General features: G+C 41.0%; 1 protein-coding gene across 10 annotated transcripts in view; it reads right to left on the bottom strand.

The window, feature by feature from the left end:
* The window catches only part of RBM33 (RNA binding motif protein 33), a 124,861-nt gene that overhangs the window by 89,118 nt on the left and 22,791 nt on the right, over positions 1-12,952 (bottom strand). For all 10 annotated transcript variants that reach the window (XM_028094666.2, XM_028094667.2, XM_088018591.1 and 7 more), the window contains exons 3-5: positions 9,178-9,226; positions 3,039-3,115; positions 555-867 (exon numbers count right to left, since the gene is read on the bottom strand). In XM_028094666.2, the coding sequence (XP_027950467.1) occupies positions 555-867; positions 3,039-3,115; positions 9,178-9,226 (439 nt within the window). The remainder of the gene's footprint in view (positions 1-554; positions 868-3,038; positions 3,116-9,177; positions 9,227-12,952) is intronic.

Genomic DNA, 12,952 nt, shown 5'->3' with positions numbered 1-12,952 from the left:
TTCTGAAACAGAAATCAGCACAATCTTTGCTTCCTGATTACAGATAACAAATTATGTGTGACATTTCCAAAACTAACCTCCAATCTCTTTATTCATGTTTAGACAGTTCTCAGTTACCAAAAAGGATGAATGAACAGGACATCAATCACTCTGGAATATTAGCACCTTAAAGATGTCTTTAGCAGGTCAATAATCTTTTCACCTTGGAAGGACTTTATCAGATCTTGTCTAAAGCCTGGATAAAAGCTCTGCATTAAGTACTTCTAACAATTGACAGTGTATCTCCACCACACAAAGCTGTTTTCTTCCTTAAGGTGCAATCCTCAAGGTCACAATTCTGTGCAGCCTTCCAGAATGACAAAGGGGCATTACCTCCAGCCAAACAAGCTGTCAACACAAACTTTGTCATAGCTCAGATAAAGAAACTGGCAGACAGTGATAATAAGGTCTAATTTCCCTCCCTCCCGAGGGAGGGGAAATAGATTTCAAATCAGTCTAGAAACCTATGCCCAGGCAGCCATGTTATCTTCGGCCATACAAAGGAAAAGACTCACTGTGAATTCATCTAAAGGCTCATTGATCTCGATGTCTAACACTTCATCATTGTACAGCTGCTCCTCCTCGGGCTCCTCCACATACTCCATGTGGTCCTCTGTCAGCTCAGCATCGTGGCCTTCATACTGTCCTTCTTCCGGGTACTCGTGAGCATACAATTCAGATCCGTCGGATTTGTGATAAACAAGTTCATCCTCTCCTTGTTCATACTCAGATTCCTGTTCCCCGGATTGCTCATTAGTGTTGTCAGACAGTTCAAATGACGTGACCATGCCAGATGTGGTATTTAAACTAATTGTGACACCCTGAGAACTAAAGAGAACAAAAATACAAAGAAAGGTGCCCAATGAGAATCAAGCCCGAAATTAAACCACTACCTAAATAACTGTTACAAAGACGTAGACCATGACTGGTGAAAAGTTGTTCCAATGACTGATAAATGCACATTACTCCATCTCAGGTGACCGAGAGCAGAGATGCGTGCCATACTGAGCCTGCACCCCACGCTCCTAACGCAGACAGCACCTGCACTATCATCAGATGCAGGTTATTTGCCCAAAAGAATCAGATCAACCAGATGGGGAAACAAGTCTGACTGGCAAAACTCCAGGACTGAAAACAAATACACTATATTTCATTCTAACTTCCAGAACGAAAAGGGTGGTATCTGTTTTCCAAGATTCCAAAGTAAAAACAGGAGTATTACTCTATAAACAGAAAATCAGAGACCGAATTTTAGAACAATCTGTTCTTTTTAAATCTATGATGCAAATTATAAACTCCTATTTAAAAAAATCAAAATATTAAAAATGTGTGAAAAGACATTTCAATATTCAAATAAATAAAGTTTGTACTAATCACCAATTTCAAAAAAATTAGTTTATAATTTCTGAGTAAAATACCAAAGAGGGTTTTAAAACCGCAAAAAAAAAAAAAAAAAAAAAATTTTTTTTTTATTCCACCCACTGAATCACAACAGCTACACGCCAAACACTAAACTGCCAGATAACAACACTTACAGGGCAGGATTTTGCAGAAAAACCTAAGTGCACACATATCAATTAGGTTATCTAATCCTAACAAGAAACCTGAATACACCACACAGATTTAAAGACATTACTTGGCTAAAAACTCCAAATTGCCTTATTTTGAGGGCAAACTTAACTCAAAAGATCAAAATATAATAATGATGTCAAAGAATGGAACTGGGAAACAAATAACCGGGAGAAAAAACTAACTTAAAACTGTATTTATATCCATAAAAATTACTTTAAGTTAGAACATCTGTTCAATAATAAATGGCTTATATTTATTAACCTCATTTATAACCGAGAGAGGTCTCTTTGAATTTTCACTTTAGGTTTCCTCATAACATTGAAAAAATTACTCCACCGACCAGAGTGTACTAAATACCTCTTCCTCTTATAATGGAGCTTACTAGTCAACAACAAAAAGACATTCATGATTGCTGCAAACTGGATATTTGTGTCCCCCAAAAGTCATCCTGTTGAATCCATAACACACCCAGTGTGATGGTGCCCAGAGGTGGGACCTTTGGGAAATGACTGTAAAGGTCAGAATGCTGGAGTCCCATTGATGTAAATTAGTGCCTTTACAGAGAGGGCCCCAGAGAGCTCCCTCACCTTTCAACCCCGTGAAGACATAGCAAGAGGGCGCCATCTATGAACTAGAAAGTAGAAACTGACCGTGCTGATGCCTTAACCTTGGACTTCCTAGCCCCTAGAACTGTGACAAATAAATTTCTGTTATGAACTACCCAGTTCATAACGTTTTGTTAAAACAGACGAAAAAGACTAAAGTAACTAGGTTCACTAAACAATTACATTCAGATAGTCAACTCGAGTCTAAAGTACAGTCCAGAGGCGCCTGGGTGGCTCAGTCGGTTAAGCGTCCGCATTCGGCTCAGGTCATGATCTCAAGGGTCCTGGGCTCAAGCCCCACGTAGGGCTCCCTGCTCAGCAGGGAGTCTGCTTCTCCTTCTGCCTCTTCACCCCCACTCCTCAGTCTCTCTTTCTCTCTCAAATAAATAAAATCTTAAAAACATAAAAATAAAGTACAGTCCTAAGGAATTTCCAAAATGGCAATTCACTAAACCGATTACGTATAAATAAAAAGTCTAAAGTAAAAACAAAAGCAGCAACATCAAACTGCAGCCAACAGTAATAAGAGCCTAAGGCCACTGCCCCCATCCAAATAAAGGAATTCTTCAAAAGAGCAGTACATACCTTTACTGAGTTTTCATAACCTGCATTCAACAGAACTTAAGAGAGGTCATCAAATGCAAGACCAATACCTATTTATACAAAAATATATATGGCTTCCACATAAGAGAGCTGTATTAATACCCTGTTTAAAATAAAATCATGTTGAAGATATATCACATTATCAATTATATCCCATTATAATTATAAATTAGTTACTAACAATTTAAAGAAAATTTTTAATGAGCTAATAAGGAATACCTGAAATTTTCTTCATCCTCATTATCACTCTGTAAAAGATCATCATTCAGCTCTTCATCTGACAAATCCGACTGATTCTAATTAAAATAAGAAATCTAATTAATGCATGCCACTTCCACACAGACTTGTTACAAATGTGCAAAATTACGTTGACTGTATTATTTCTAACCTTGTTATTAAAACATGTGCCATTCAGTAAGCTATCTCACTTTGATATGAGCAGTTGACAATTGAGAAATTCCACATATGGTATACTCGTGACCCCAGACAAATTTTCAGATGCAGAGTCAAGTAATAAGTATAGAAACAGGCTTAATGATCACATTTATTCTAAATCTAACAAAAAAGGAAAAAGAAGAGTCCTTTAGCAGTATCCTACATTCTTCCCTACCATAGGCAAAAAAAAGAATGGTATCCTTAAGATTTGACTAAATTTGATTTCACTCATATGTGGAATTTAAGAAACAGAGTAAGAAAAATGAAAAAAATAAGAGGCAAATCAAGAAACAGACTCTTCACTCTAGAGAACAAACTGACACTTACCAGAGGGGGAGAGGGTGGGGGATGGGTGAGATGGGTGATGGGGGTTAAGGAGGGCACTTCTTGTGATGAGCACTGGGTGGTGTAAGGAAGTGATGAATCACTACATTGTACACCTGAAACTAACATTACACCACATGTTAACTAACAGGAATTAAAATAAAAACTTAAAAAAAAAAAGATTTGACTAATTTTAACACTGTTAGTATCCAAAATCTGAAGACTTTTTAAACAAAAGAAGTAGAATTTTCTAAATAAGCAGATTTTAGTGGCGCCCAGGTGGCTCAGTCCATCAAGCATCTGCCTCCGGCTCAGGTCATGATCCGAGGGTCCTTGGGATCTAGCCCCACATCAGGTTCCCTGCCCAATGGGGAGTCTGCTTCTCCCTCTGCCCTCTGCTCCTCCTTCCCGCTCATGATCTCTATCTTGTGGTGCTCTCTCTCTAATAGACAAAATCTTTAAAAAAAAAAAAAAAAGGAAGAATATTTTAGGTAAGTGGATTGCCAAATCGAAATGGTAAGGGACTAAAACAAAACGAGTTTATTAATAGAGATGACACATGAAAATAAACATGCCTAGCTCAGGCCCTCACCCCTGCTCTCGACAGGCCTGTGCATTCATCACACCAGTAGGCAGAGGAAGCCTAGTGATTTTGTCAACTGCTCAACTTTCCACAGTTCCCGGTTTTGTTAAGTTAAATATATACCAGTATTGCACACTTACATAGGAGGGGCCTTCACATTTTCCTCCCCTATTCAAATTTCTTTCATGGTATACAAAAATTACCACACCCCCCCCAAAAGAGGCCCCTTGTACACACACATATTAGGAAAAAAGTAAAGATAGAAAAAGGAAAAAGAGAAAGACTTGATTTTCTACTTAAAAATGAAACAAACAAGCAGTCTTTTCCTGGCATTTTATAGCTTATAAAAATAGGTTTCTCAAACTTATCTATTCATTCTTCATTATAGTATTTTTGATACAAGCCAAAAAATATGAACCTTATTAGTTCTTACTGGTCTCAAGGGTCTCTACTTAATGGCTGACAGTATAAGATAAAAATAAAATAACATGGGGTGCCTGGGTGACTCAGCCAGTTAAGCATCCGACTCTTGATCTCAGCTCAGGTCTTGATCTGAGTTCAAGCCCCAAAACTAATAATAATAATAATAACATAACTTAACACAGACCATGTAGTTTTCTTGAAGAAGGGAGAACAGATCTGTATGAAAAAGAAACAGACCTCTTAAGAGGGCCAAAATAAAGTTTTGCTCAGTTGCCCACATAATCTGTCCTCTACCAGAGGAGATGAGCCAGGCCTGCCTAAATTTAGCTGTCCAATTTATTAAATAAAACCACAGGAAATCTTTAAAAATTAACAATTCAAAGAAAGCCAAATTTCATGAGAGGCTGCTTGAGTTTTTTAGTTAAATTTTTAAATACTTGTCAAAAATCAGTGAGCAAATAAATAAATCAGCCAACAGAAAGGAATGTATGTTAATTCCCGGAGGGATTCTGAATGTGATGAGTAATATACACAGGAGGCAACTGATCAAGATACCCACTTAGCTGATAAAGCAGAGATGGAGAGCTAGACTCAATCTCTGAGACACAAACTGATTTTCAACCAACATCCCAAAGAACTGAAGTGAACGGCTTCCTCAGGCAAGGGTGGAGTCACTAGGGAGGATTCTGTTCTGGGTGGTCTGCAGTAAAGTAGAGCAAGCACAACCCCAGAGAGGAAGAGAAAGTAGCAATGAATGCTAGCAAAATCCTTTCTCCCAACCTTACCAGAGGGAGAGGTCATTCCTCTCCTGGGGAGAGAGACGAGTATGAAAGAAAAAGAATGCTTCTCCGGGACTCCCCAGAAGATGGACCATCTATTAGAACATCTGGAATTGGCATAGCACAGAGCACCTGTCCGGCACTAGCTGCTGCAGAAGTCAAACAGAGAAACTGAAGAGGGGGTCACGTGCTGGCAGGCAACCAGCCCCTCAGGCTTCCCCCAATTTCTCAAGGCTCTGGCTGGGTCATGCCAGCATGCTTCATCTTGAGTTTGCAACCTCTCATTTTTAACCTGTATTTAAAAATTTCATCCTAACAACCTCCCTTCTTGACCCCGATGGCCGTGTCCTTGATTGCCCCTGTTGGTCTGATGATGCCACTATACTCAGTGCGTGGCTGTGCGGCCCTCTGGCCCACCAGCCCAGGAGCCTCTCTCCAGACAAGGCTACAGCTCCGTACATTTCGTGGGACACAAGTGGGGGAAAGACAGTGGGCAGGCAAGAGTACCCGTAAGAATAAATTAGCTAGCAAATACCCGACAAAATATTCAATCTCACTAGAAACCAATTAAATACAAGGTAAACTAACCAAAAATTATTTTTCATCTATCTCACTAACAAAGATTTTTAAAAGAGAAGTGGTCTCAAACCTGGGGGACTGGGAAGGTGAAAGACTTGTTCATACACCTGCTGCTCAACTGATAAAATACTGCGGGAAAGCAACTGGACAACAGGAGACAAGAGTCTTAAATGTTTACACCCTTGGGCCAGAAGTTCTCCTTCATGGAAATTTGCTAAGAAAAGAATTTCAAAAGCATAGTAACATTAGTATTAGTACACTAAAATAGCATCATAATGTCTGAGATTCACTTCAAAATAATTCAGGAAGAGGAGTGAGTGGGCAGAGATAAGGCAAAACTGCCTTTAACTGAAAGCTGCTGAAGCAGAGTGACAAACGCATAAGGGTGACAGTCACTCTGCTCTCTTCTTTTATAGATGCTTAAAATTTTCCATAAAAAGTTCTTTAAAAAAAAAAAAAGTTATAGCACAGGGACCTGGATGGCTCAGGCAGTTAAGGGTCTGATTCTTGATCTCAGCTCAGGTCCTGATCTCAGGGACATGAGTTCAAGCCCCTCATCAGGCTCCACGCTGGGCATGGAGCCCACTTTAAAAAAAAATTTTTTTTTTAATAAAAATATAAAAATAAGTCATAGCAATGCGCTGGATACAACCCCAGTGAATATAGGAAAGGCTAGGTGTACTATAATTACACAAACTGAAATACTACGTAGCCATTATAAAATATCTTAAGGAACATTTCATGAGGGGCGCCTGGGTGGCTCACTCCGTTAAGCGTCTGCCTTCAGCTCAGGTCATGATCCCAGGGTCCTGGGATCGAGCCGCGTGTCGGGCTCCCTGCTCGGTGGACAGTCTGCTTCTCCCTCTGTTTCTGCCTGCCGCCCCCCCCCCCCGCTTGTCCTCGCTCTCGCTCTCTCGCTCTCTGACAAATAAATAAAATCTTAAAACTAAAGAATATTTCATGACAACAGGAAAATGCCAATAATACAATGCTGAATTAAAAAGCACTGTTTTTTATGTATAATATTTAAATTATACTTTAAAACATATGAAAAAGGGGCACCTGGGTGGCTCAGTTGGTTAAGCGACTGCCTTCGGCTCAGGTCATGATCCTGGAGTCCCGGGATCGAGTCCCGCATCGGGCTCCCTGCTCGGCGGGGAGTCTGCTTCTCCCTCTGACCCTCCCCCCTTTTCATGCTCTCTCTCTCTCTCATTCTCTCTCTCAAATAAGTAAATAAAAAAAAATTTTTTAAAGATAAATAAAAATAAAACATATGAAAAAAATATAAGGATATATGCCAAAATGTCAGTCATGAGGGCTTAGATCTGTTTTTTTCATTATTTCTCTTTTGATATATCTGAGCTCTTTGATTCCTACAAGGTACAGCGTTAGGAAAGAAGAGAAGAGGAAAGGAGGGGGGGTATATACACTGTTCCCAAGCAGACAAACGTCCCAACTGGCCAAGGTGGGTGAGGGCCCTGCCACCGAGACGGAGGCAACAGGCTGCCGCCCTCACGCGCTCCTGTCCCAGGGGAAACGAGGCCAAGTCCCACCAGCCCACTAGTCCAGTAAGAGAGAGTGACACTACTTCCCCAGGAGAGTCAGCATTACTATCCAAACCAAACTGCTTTTCCATCTTTATTGGTAAGAGACCTGACCGAAGCTTTCACAAGATGGGGACAAATGTCCACCAAAAGGAATTACTAGGACTGGTGGGACATCCTGACAGAGACACAGGGCAAACTACGCTGCCTCAGGCTTGCCCAAGGACAGAAATCCAACTTACACAAGAAATATCTTACTACATTTAAACATTTTAACATCTAATTGGTATTCTTCACTAAAGTATCTTAAACAATTCCAAAGGAAAAAAACGTGTTTACATTAGAGTAGTGAACTCCCAGTACAGTGAGAGCTCTCAAGGATGTGCAAAGCAATTATCACTTGCGTCACAAAGAAACCAGTACCACTTTCCCCCTGTGACCATGACACAGGAACGACTAGCCCTGCACCCCGAATCACATGACATATGCAGGGCACCCTGAAGCCAGAGAGTGAGCCCCTCAAACAAGGAAAGGCTGAGGGGCCATCTCACAGGTTTTTCACTTTCAGTATTTTGCTGTTTCCCCACGTACTTACATGAGATCAAGTGGATCTACAGGGAACTAAATTAATTCTTACTGAGAGTTACAGGTGATGAGAGCCACTTAAAGGAGGAAAGGCTGAGGCAGGCTGAAGCCAGGCCACCTGAGGGCCAGTGATGCAGTAAGAAACAAGACAGAGAAAGGAAAGTGGCTTCAAAAGAATCCTATAGCAAATTCATGTGTTAGCAAAAAAGCTAATAATGCAACCGAGTTAAGTTATAAGAAAATGGCAACACTGGTACTTCTCCCACTACAAGATCTTCATTAGCTTTATTATAAATGATATTAAAAGGAAAATATAATCAGGTCTAATAAATCAGACAAATGATGTGACCTTATCACCTGAAAGTATAATGAGCTTATGTACAATAACTGTGGAAGGTAAGAAGCCACCACAATCTTAAGACTTTAAAAAACTAAGCATAAAAAAAGTACCTTGATATTTAGTAAGAACAGCAAGTGTTTTTAAACCGTTAATAAATAAAATAAAAATTCACTATTTCACTTTAATCTGTGGATTTGTATTTCTATTTTTAATGTATGTTTTATAATGTTATTGGTAGAGTAATATAAACATACACATACATTATATACAGATACACACAAATCAGAGTTAATTACTGCAAAGTTTTGTTTCATCAAAAAGGTTTAGAGAAACCTACGTTAGGTTTGAGGCTAGCGCCCTCACTTACCTGAATGCGCACTGCATCTGAGAACAGCTATCCCTGAGCTTATCTCCAGACTTTAAAAAAGGGAAGGCAAACTATCAGCCTCCAAATGTTAGTTTCGTGAGTGAGTGGTGGTTTTATGTTACTGCTTTCACAAACTCAACACCTGCTGGAGTGCATCGGTCTGAGTGAGAACTAAAATATCTGCATCAAAGGACTGATCACTTGAGGTAGAAGCTACTGGAGAACTTACTAACAGACTAAACAGTCAGCTCTCTGTGCATTTAAAAGATAATTCAATTCACAACACTGTAATCTGCACCCAAACTTCCAGTACCACATCCCATTCATGAGATATATTCCTGTATGTTCAGTACAATGATGCAGCTGGAGGGTGGTTTCAGGAAGACCTCAATTTCTTACCTTTTTGCCAGACAGCAAATCTTCTCCAAGTAAGTCATCTTCAAGTTCACTGGGGATAAAGAAAAATAGGCATGCCAATGCATTATTCCTACAACACTGGAAAGTCTGCAGATCACTGGGAAATCTCCCCCAGACTTCAGGGTTTGGGTATTTTCCTGTTTAGTTTGCTATGCTTCCCTTTTTATTAATAATGAGAATGTAGTCAAATATATAAGGAATGTGTGGTCTTTTAAGTGTGGGAGGCTCTGCGAGAGGAGGTGGCTCTCACTAGACTTCTGATCTCAGTTTTCCACCTCAATATGAGATCTTTATTTCTTTGGACCTGTTCAGTAATCATTAAAAAAAGAAACTATAATAGTTAACATCTATGCTTTCTCCTGCCTTGAAAAACCTATCATGAAATAGGAAAACATGTCCAACATCATTAACTAGGAAAGTTAAAACCAAAACCACTGAGAGACCATTTGACACTCATCAAACTGCAAAACCTGAAAAGATGAAAAACACAAGGCTGATGAGAGCATACAAGTAAATCATCGTGACTAAGAGAATTATCTTTGTAAAAGATGGAAGTCCTGTCAGTCTGAAATTTTTTTTGTCAGCATGCTTATGTTCTGAAGTGATCAGGAGCAGATTATGTCACAATTAAATTCAAAACCTTTACCAAATCAAAAAGCTAAAGAAATTTCCCGCTGTGTGTGTGTGTGTGTGTGTGTGTGTGTGTGTGTGTGTGTGTGTGTGTGTGTGTATTTTGGTTGATGAAGATGGCTACCACTGAATTATATTAGCTCTGGGGAACCCAATGTCTTTTAAGGATAACATCTAGAAGGAGAAAATAATCAGATTATGCTACCAGGTGCAAATGCACCAATATTCTTATTAGGGCTGTTACTCTATTTATAAGCACGCTGGTTACAAATTTCTGTAGGTTTTGGACACAACTTTATCCAAAAACCATGTCTACTTGTAGTGTGCTACTTTGCGGAATACCAGAATATACAGGAATGCCTGCTGGAGTTAAAACAGAAATGCCTGTGTCTATACACCACCTTTTAGAACTAGAAATAATTCGACAAACCTTTTCATTCATGCACTGAACACCTTTTTGTTATCTTGTTACCCCATATAAACCCTATACCCTCATTTTATAGATAAAGAAAACAAGGAAAGGAGACTAAAGAATCAGCCCCAGTCACACAGCACGGGAAGACCCAGGACAAGGGGTTACCCATGGGGCAAATCCCCCACAGACCTGTACGGTAAGACAGCTGGCTATGAGAGAGTAACAGGCATTTTTTTTTCCACAAATTTCCACAATCACCTACGCAGCTTTCAAGATACAATGTCTGCATCTTCAGTGTTAAAACCATCCTCTATGGGTGAGGAACAAAGGATCTAGTCACCACACTGACAGGAACTCCATTTGAGAACTGATTCTCGATGACCAAACAGACACCTGCCCCTTGAAGACAAGCACCCACGCTAGGCCATCACTCTGAATAACTGAAAATGAAAGGTACCACCACCTGCTCGGGGGATACTGAGAACTCTTAAAACCAGAGCACAGAAAGGCGTCGGTAAATACACAAGCAAAAACCTAGACACTATCTGTACTATCTGCTAACAAAGGATGTATACGAAGAAATCTGTCTTTGATGACTACCCACTTTTTCTAAACAAAAGCATTTCTGGGCGCCTGGGTGGCTCAGTCGGTTAAGCGACTGCCTTCAGCTCAGGTCATGATCCTGGAGTCCCAGGATCGGGTCCCGCGTCGGGCTCCCTGCTCCGCGGGGAGTCTGCTTCTCCCTCTGACCCTCCCCCCTCTTGTGCTCTTTCTCTTTCTCTCTCTCTCAAATAAATAAATAATCTTTAAAAAAATAAATAAATAAACAAAAGCATTTTTTAAAAGAAGATAAGGAAAACTAACAGTTATAAATGAGTGGAGTGTACCGAGATGGAGAATAGCTGCTTCCATGACTAACAAAGACAACGGCATGAAATAAGCAAGCAGGATGGGAGACAGAAGGATTAGGTCCACACAACCACAACACACATAAATTACAGCTCAAGAAATCGTGAGCATCCGTTCAGTATATTATGTGCCAGGAACCATTCTAAGTGTTTCACTTGTATTAGCTTTTTTGTTGACATGACAATCCCATTATGCAGATATTTACATCATCCCCCATTTTTTTAAAACATGAAAACAAAGGCACGGAGATGTTAAATAACTGGCTCAAGGTCACCCAGCTAGGAAGTGGCAAAGTCAATAGGCGAACCCCCGAGATGCTCTAGCTCCGGGGTCCAAATCCTAACCACTATGCACAAACCCCACGCAGAAAGTAAATGTACTTCCCTACTGTCATCATCAAGTTGGATCCTTACAAAAGATGTACACAAAAGGAAAGAAATTTATAAAATATAAAACAGTCACTGAAAACAAAACGACAATGAACTCCTGGGAGCGACCGGCCCAATCGGGTCCTTTCAAAGAGCTGAGCCGCAGCGCCCCTGCCGATAAAGGCAGCTGAGTCAGGAAAGGAGAGCCGCACAGGGCGACTGCGAGGCGTCCTGGATCCAACTGCAAGGCTCCTCAGGCTCTCACCATCACTACGTAAGAACAACCTCCTTGGCCGCTGTTCTCATCCAAGACTAGAGACAACCAGCTCTTTTAGAGCAAGTATACTTTTACTAGTCAACAGGTGTACACTGAAAGACACTTCCAGGAAACAAGTATTCTATAGTCAGCCACATGGCTGCAGCCTTTCAAAACCACAAGTGAAGTGATAACAAACCTTGCACTCAGTCCCTTTCCTCGGTGTGCCTCCCCTCTCCAAGACACCCTCCTCCGATCTCTGCCAACTCTGTTTCCGGGAAGCTTTCTCTGGGAAGACTCGTGCAGGCTCTCCTGGCCTTTGCTTCTGGATGGCCTTGGCCCATGGGATGACCCAACGGGTCATTACGAAGCAGGAAGAGAGAGACTGCCCCTCCCTGCTGCCTGCACAGTCCAGTCCCACCCACTGCTACCACCGCAACCCCCACTGGGCTCTAGGATGCACTTCCCCCTCGGGCCTGCTGCTACGCCGGGAACACTGCACCAACTCTTACTGCTTCTTTAACCCTCTCCTGTAAATAGCTCCATCATCCAATGACTTCCAGTTAGAGCTAGGAGTATGCCGTCTTCCTCCTGCATGAGTACAGAGTGATACAAGCACATCCTTCAGAAAAAAACACTTCAGGGGCTGGCTCAACAATGGCACCAGGTTCTTCCAAACGCAAGAGCTGGTCATAACAATTTCTGACTCCCTCTTCTCCTTAGCTTTCAAATTTCTCCCTCTATTATCCAGTACATGGAAGAGACCGTCTCATGCTTTTAAAATATCAAAGAAACACACACGATACAGAACGTCCGTACGCAACACGCACCGAAGACGGATGAGGAAAGGAGGCACTTGTTGGTAAATAATGCTGGGACAGCTGCCATTCACGCCGGGGAGAGGACGAGGAAAACCGGAGCCCCGCCTCCCATCATCAAACCCAATTTCCATGAGAGCAGAAAGCCAGCTAACTTCTTGACAGCTCGCAGCCCCACTGAAAGGGCACTGGAATGGTTCAAATATTAATAAAAATAACAGCGGCAATGAGAATACACATGCAATATTTAAATCTACGAGTTGGAAAGGATTCAAAAACAAAACTCACCTTTGGAGGATGCTAAGGAACTGACCCATTATTTTGAAAACTGGTAAATAAAAGTAAAGAATCAAGCACTTAT

This window comes from Eumetopias jubatus, unplaced genomic scaffold, assembly GCF_037043125.1.
Source record: "Eumetopias jubatus isolate StellerSeaLion01/CBP00866 unplaced genomic scaffold, mEumJub1_p1.0 scaffold_14, whole genome shotgun sequence".
NCBI classification, from domain to species: Eukaryota; Metazoa; Chordata; class Mammalia; order Carnivora; family Otariidae; genus Eumetopias; species Eumetopias jubatus.
The sequence above is the reverse complement of the archived record's forward strand: the minus strand, read 5'-3'. Positions and strand labels throughout refer to the sequence as shown.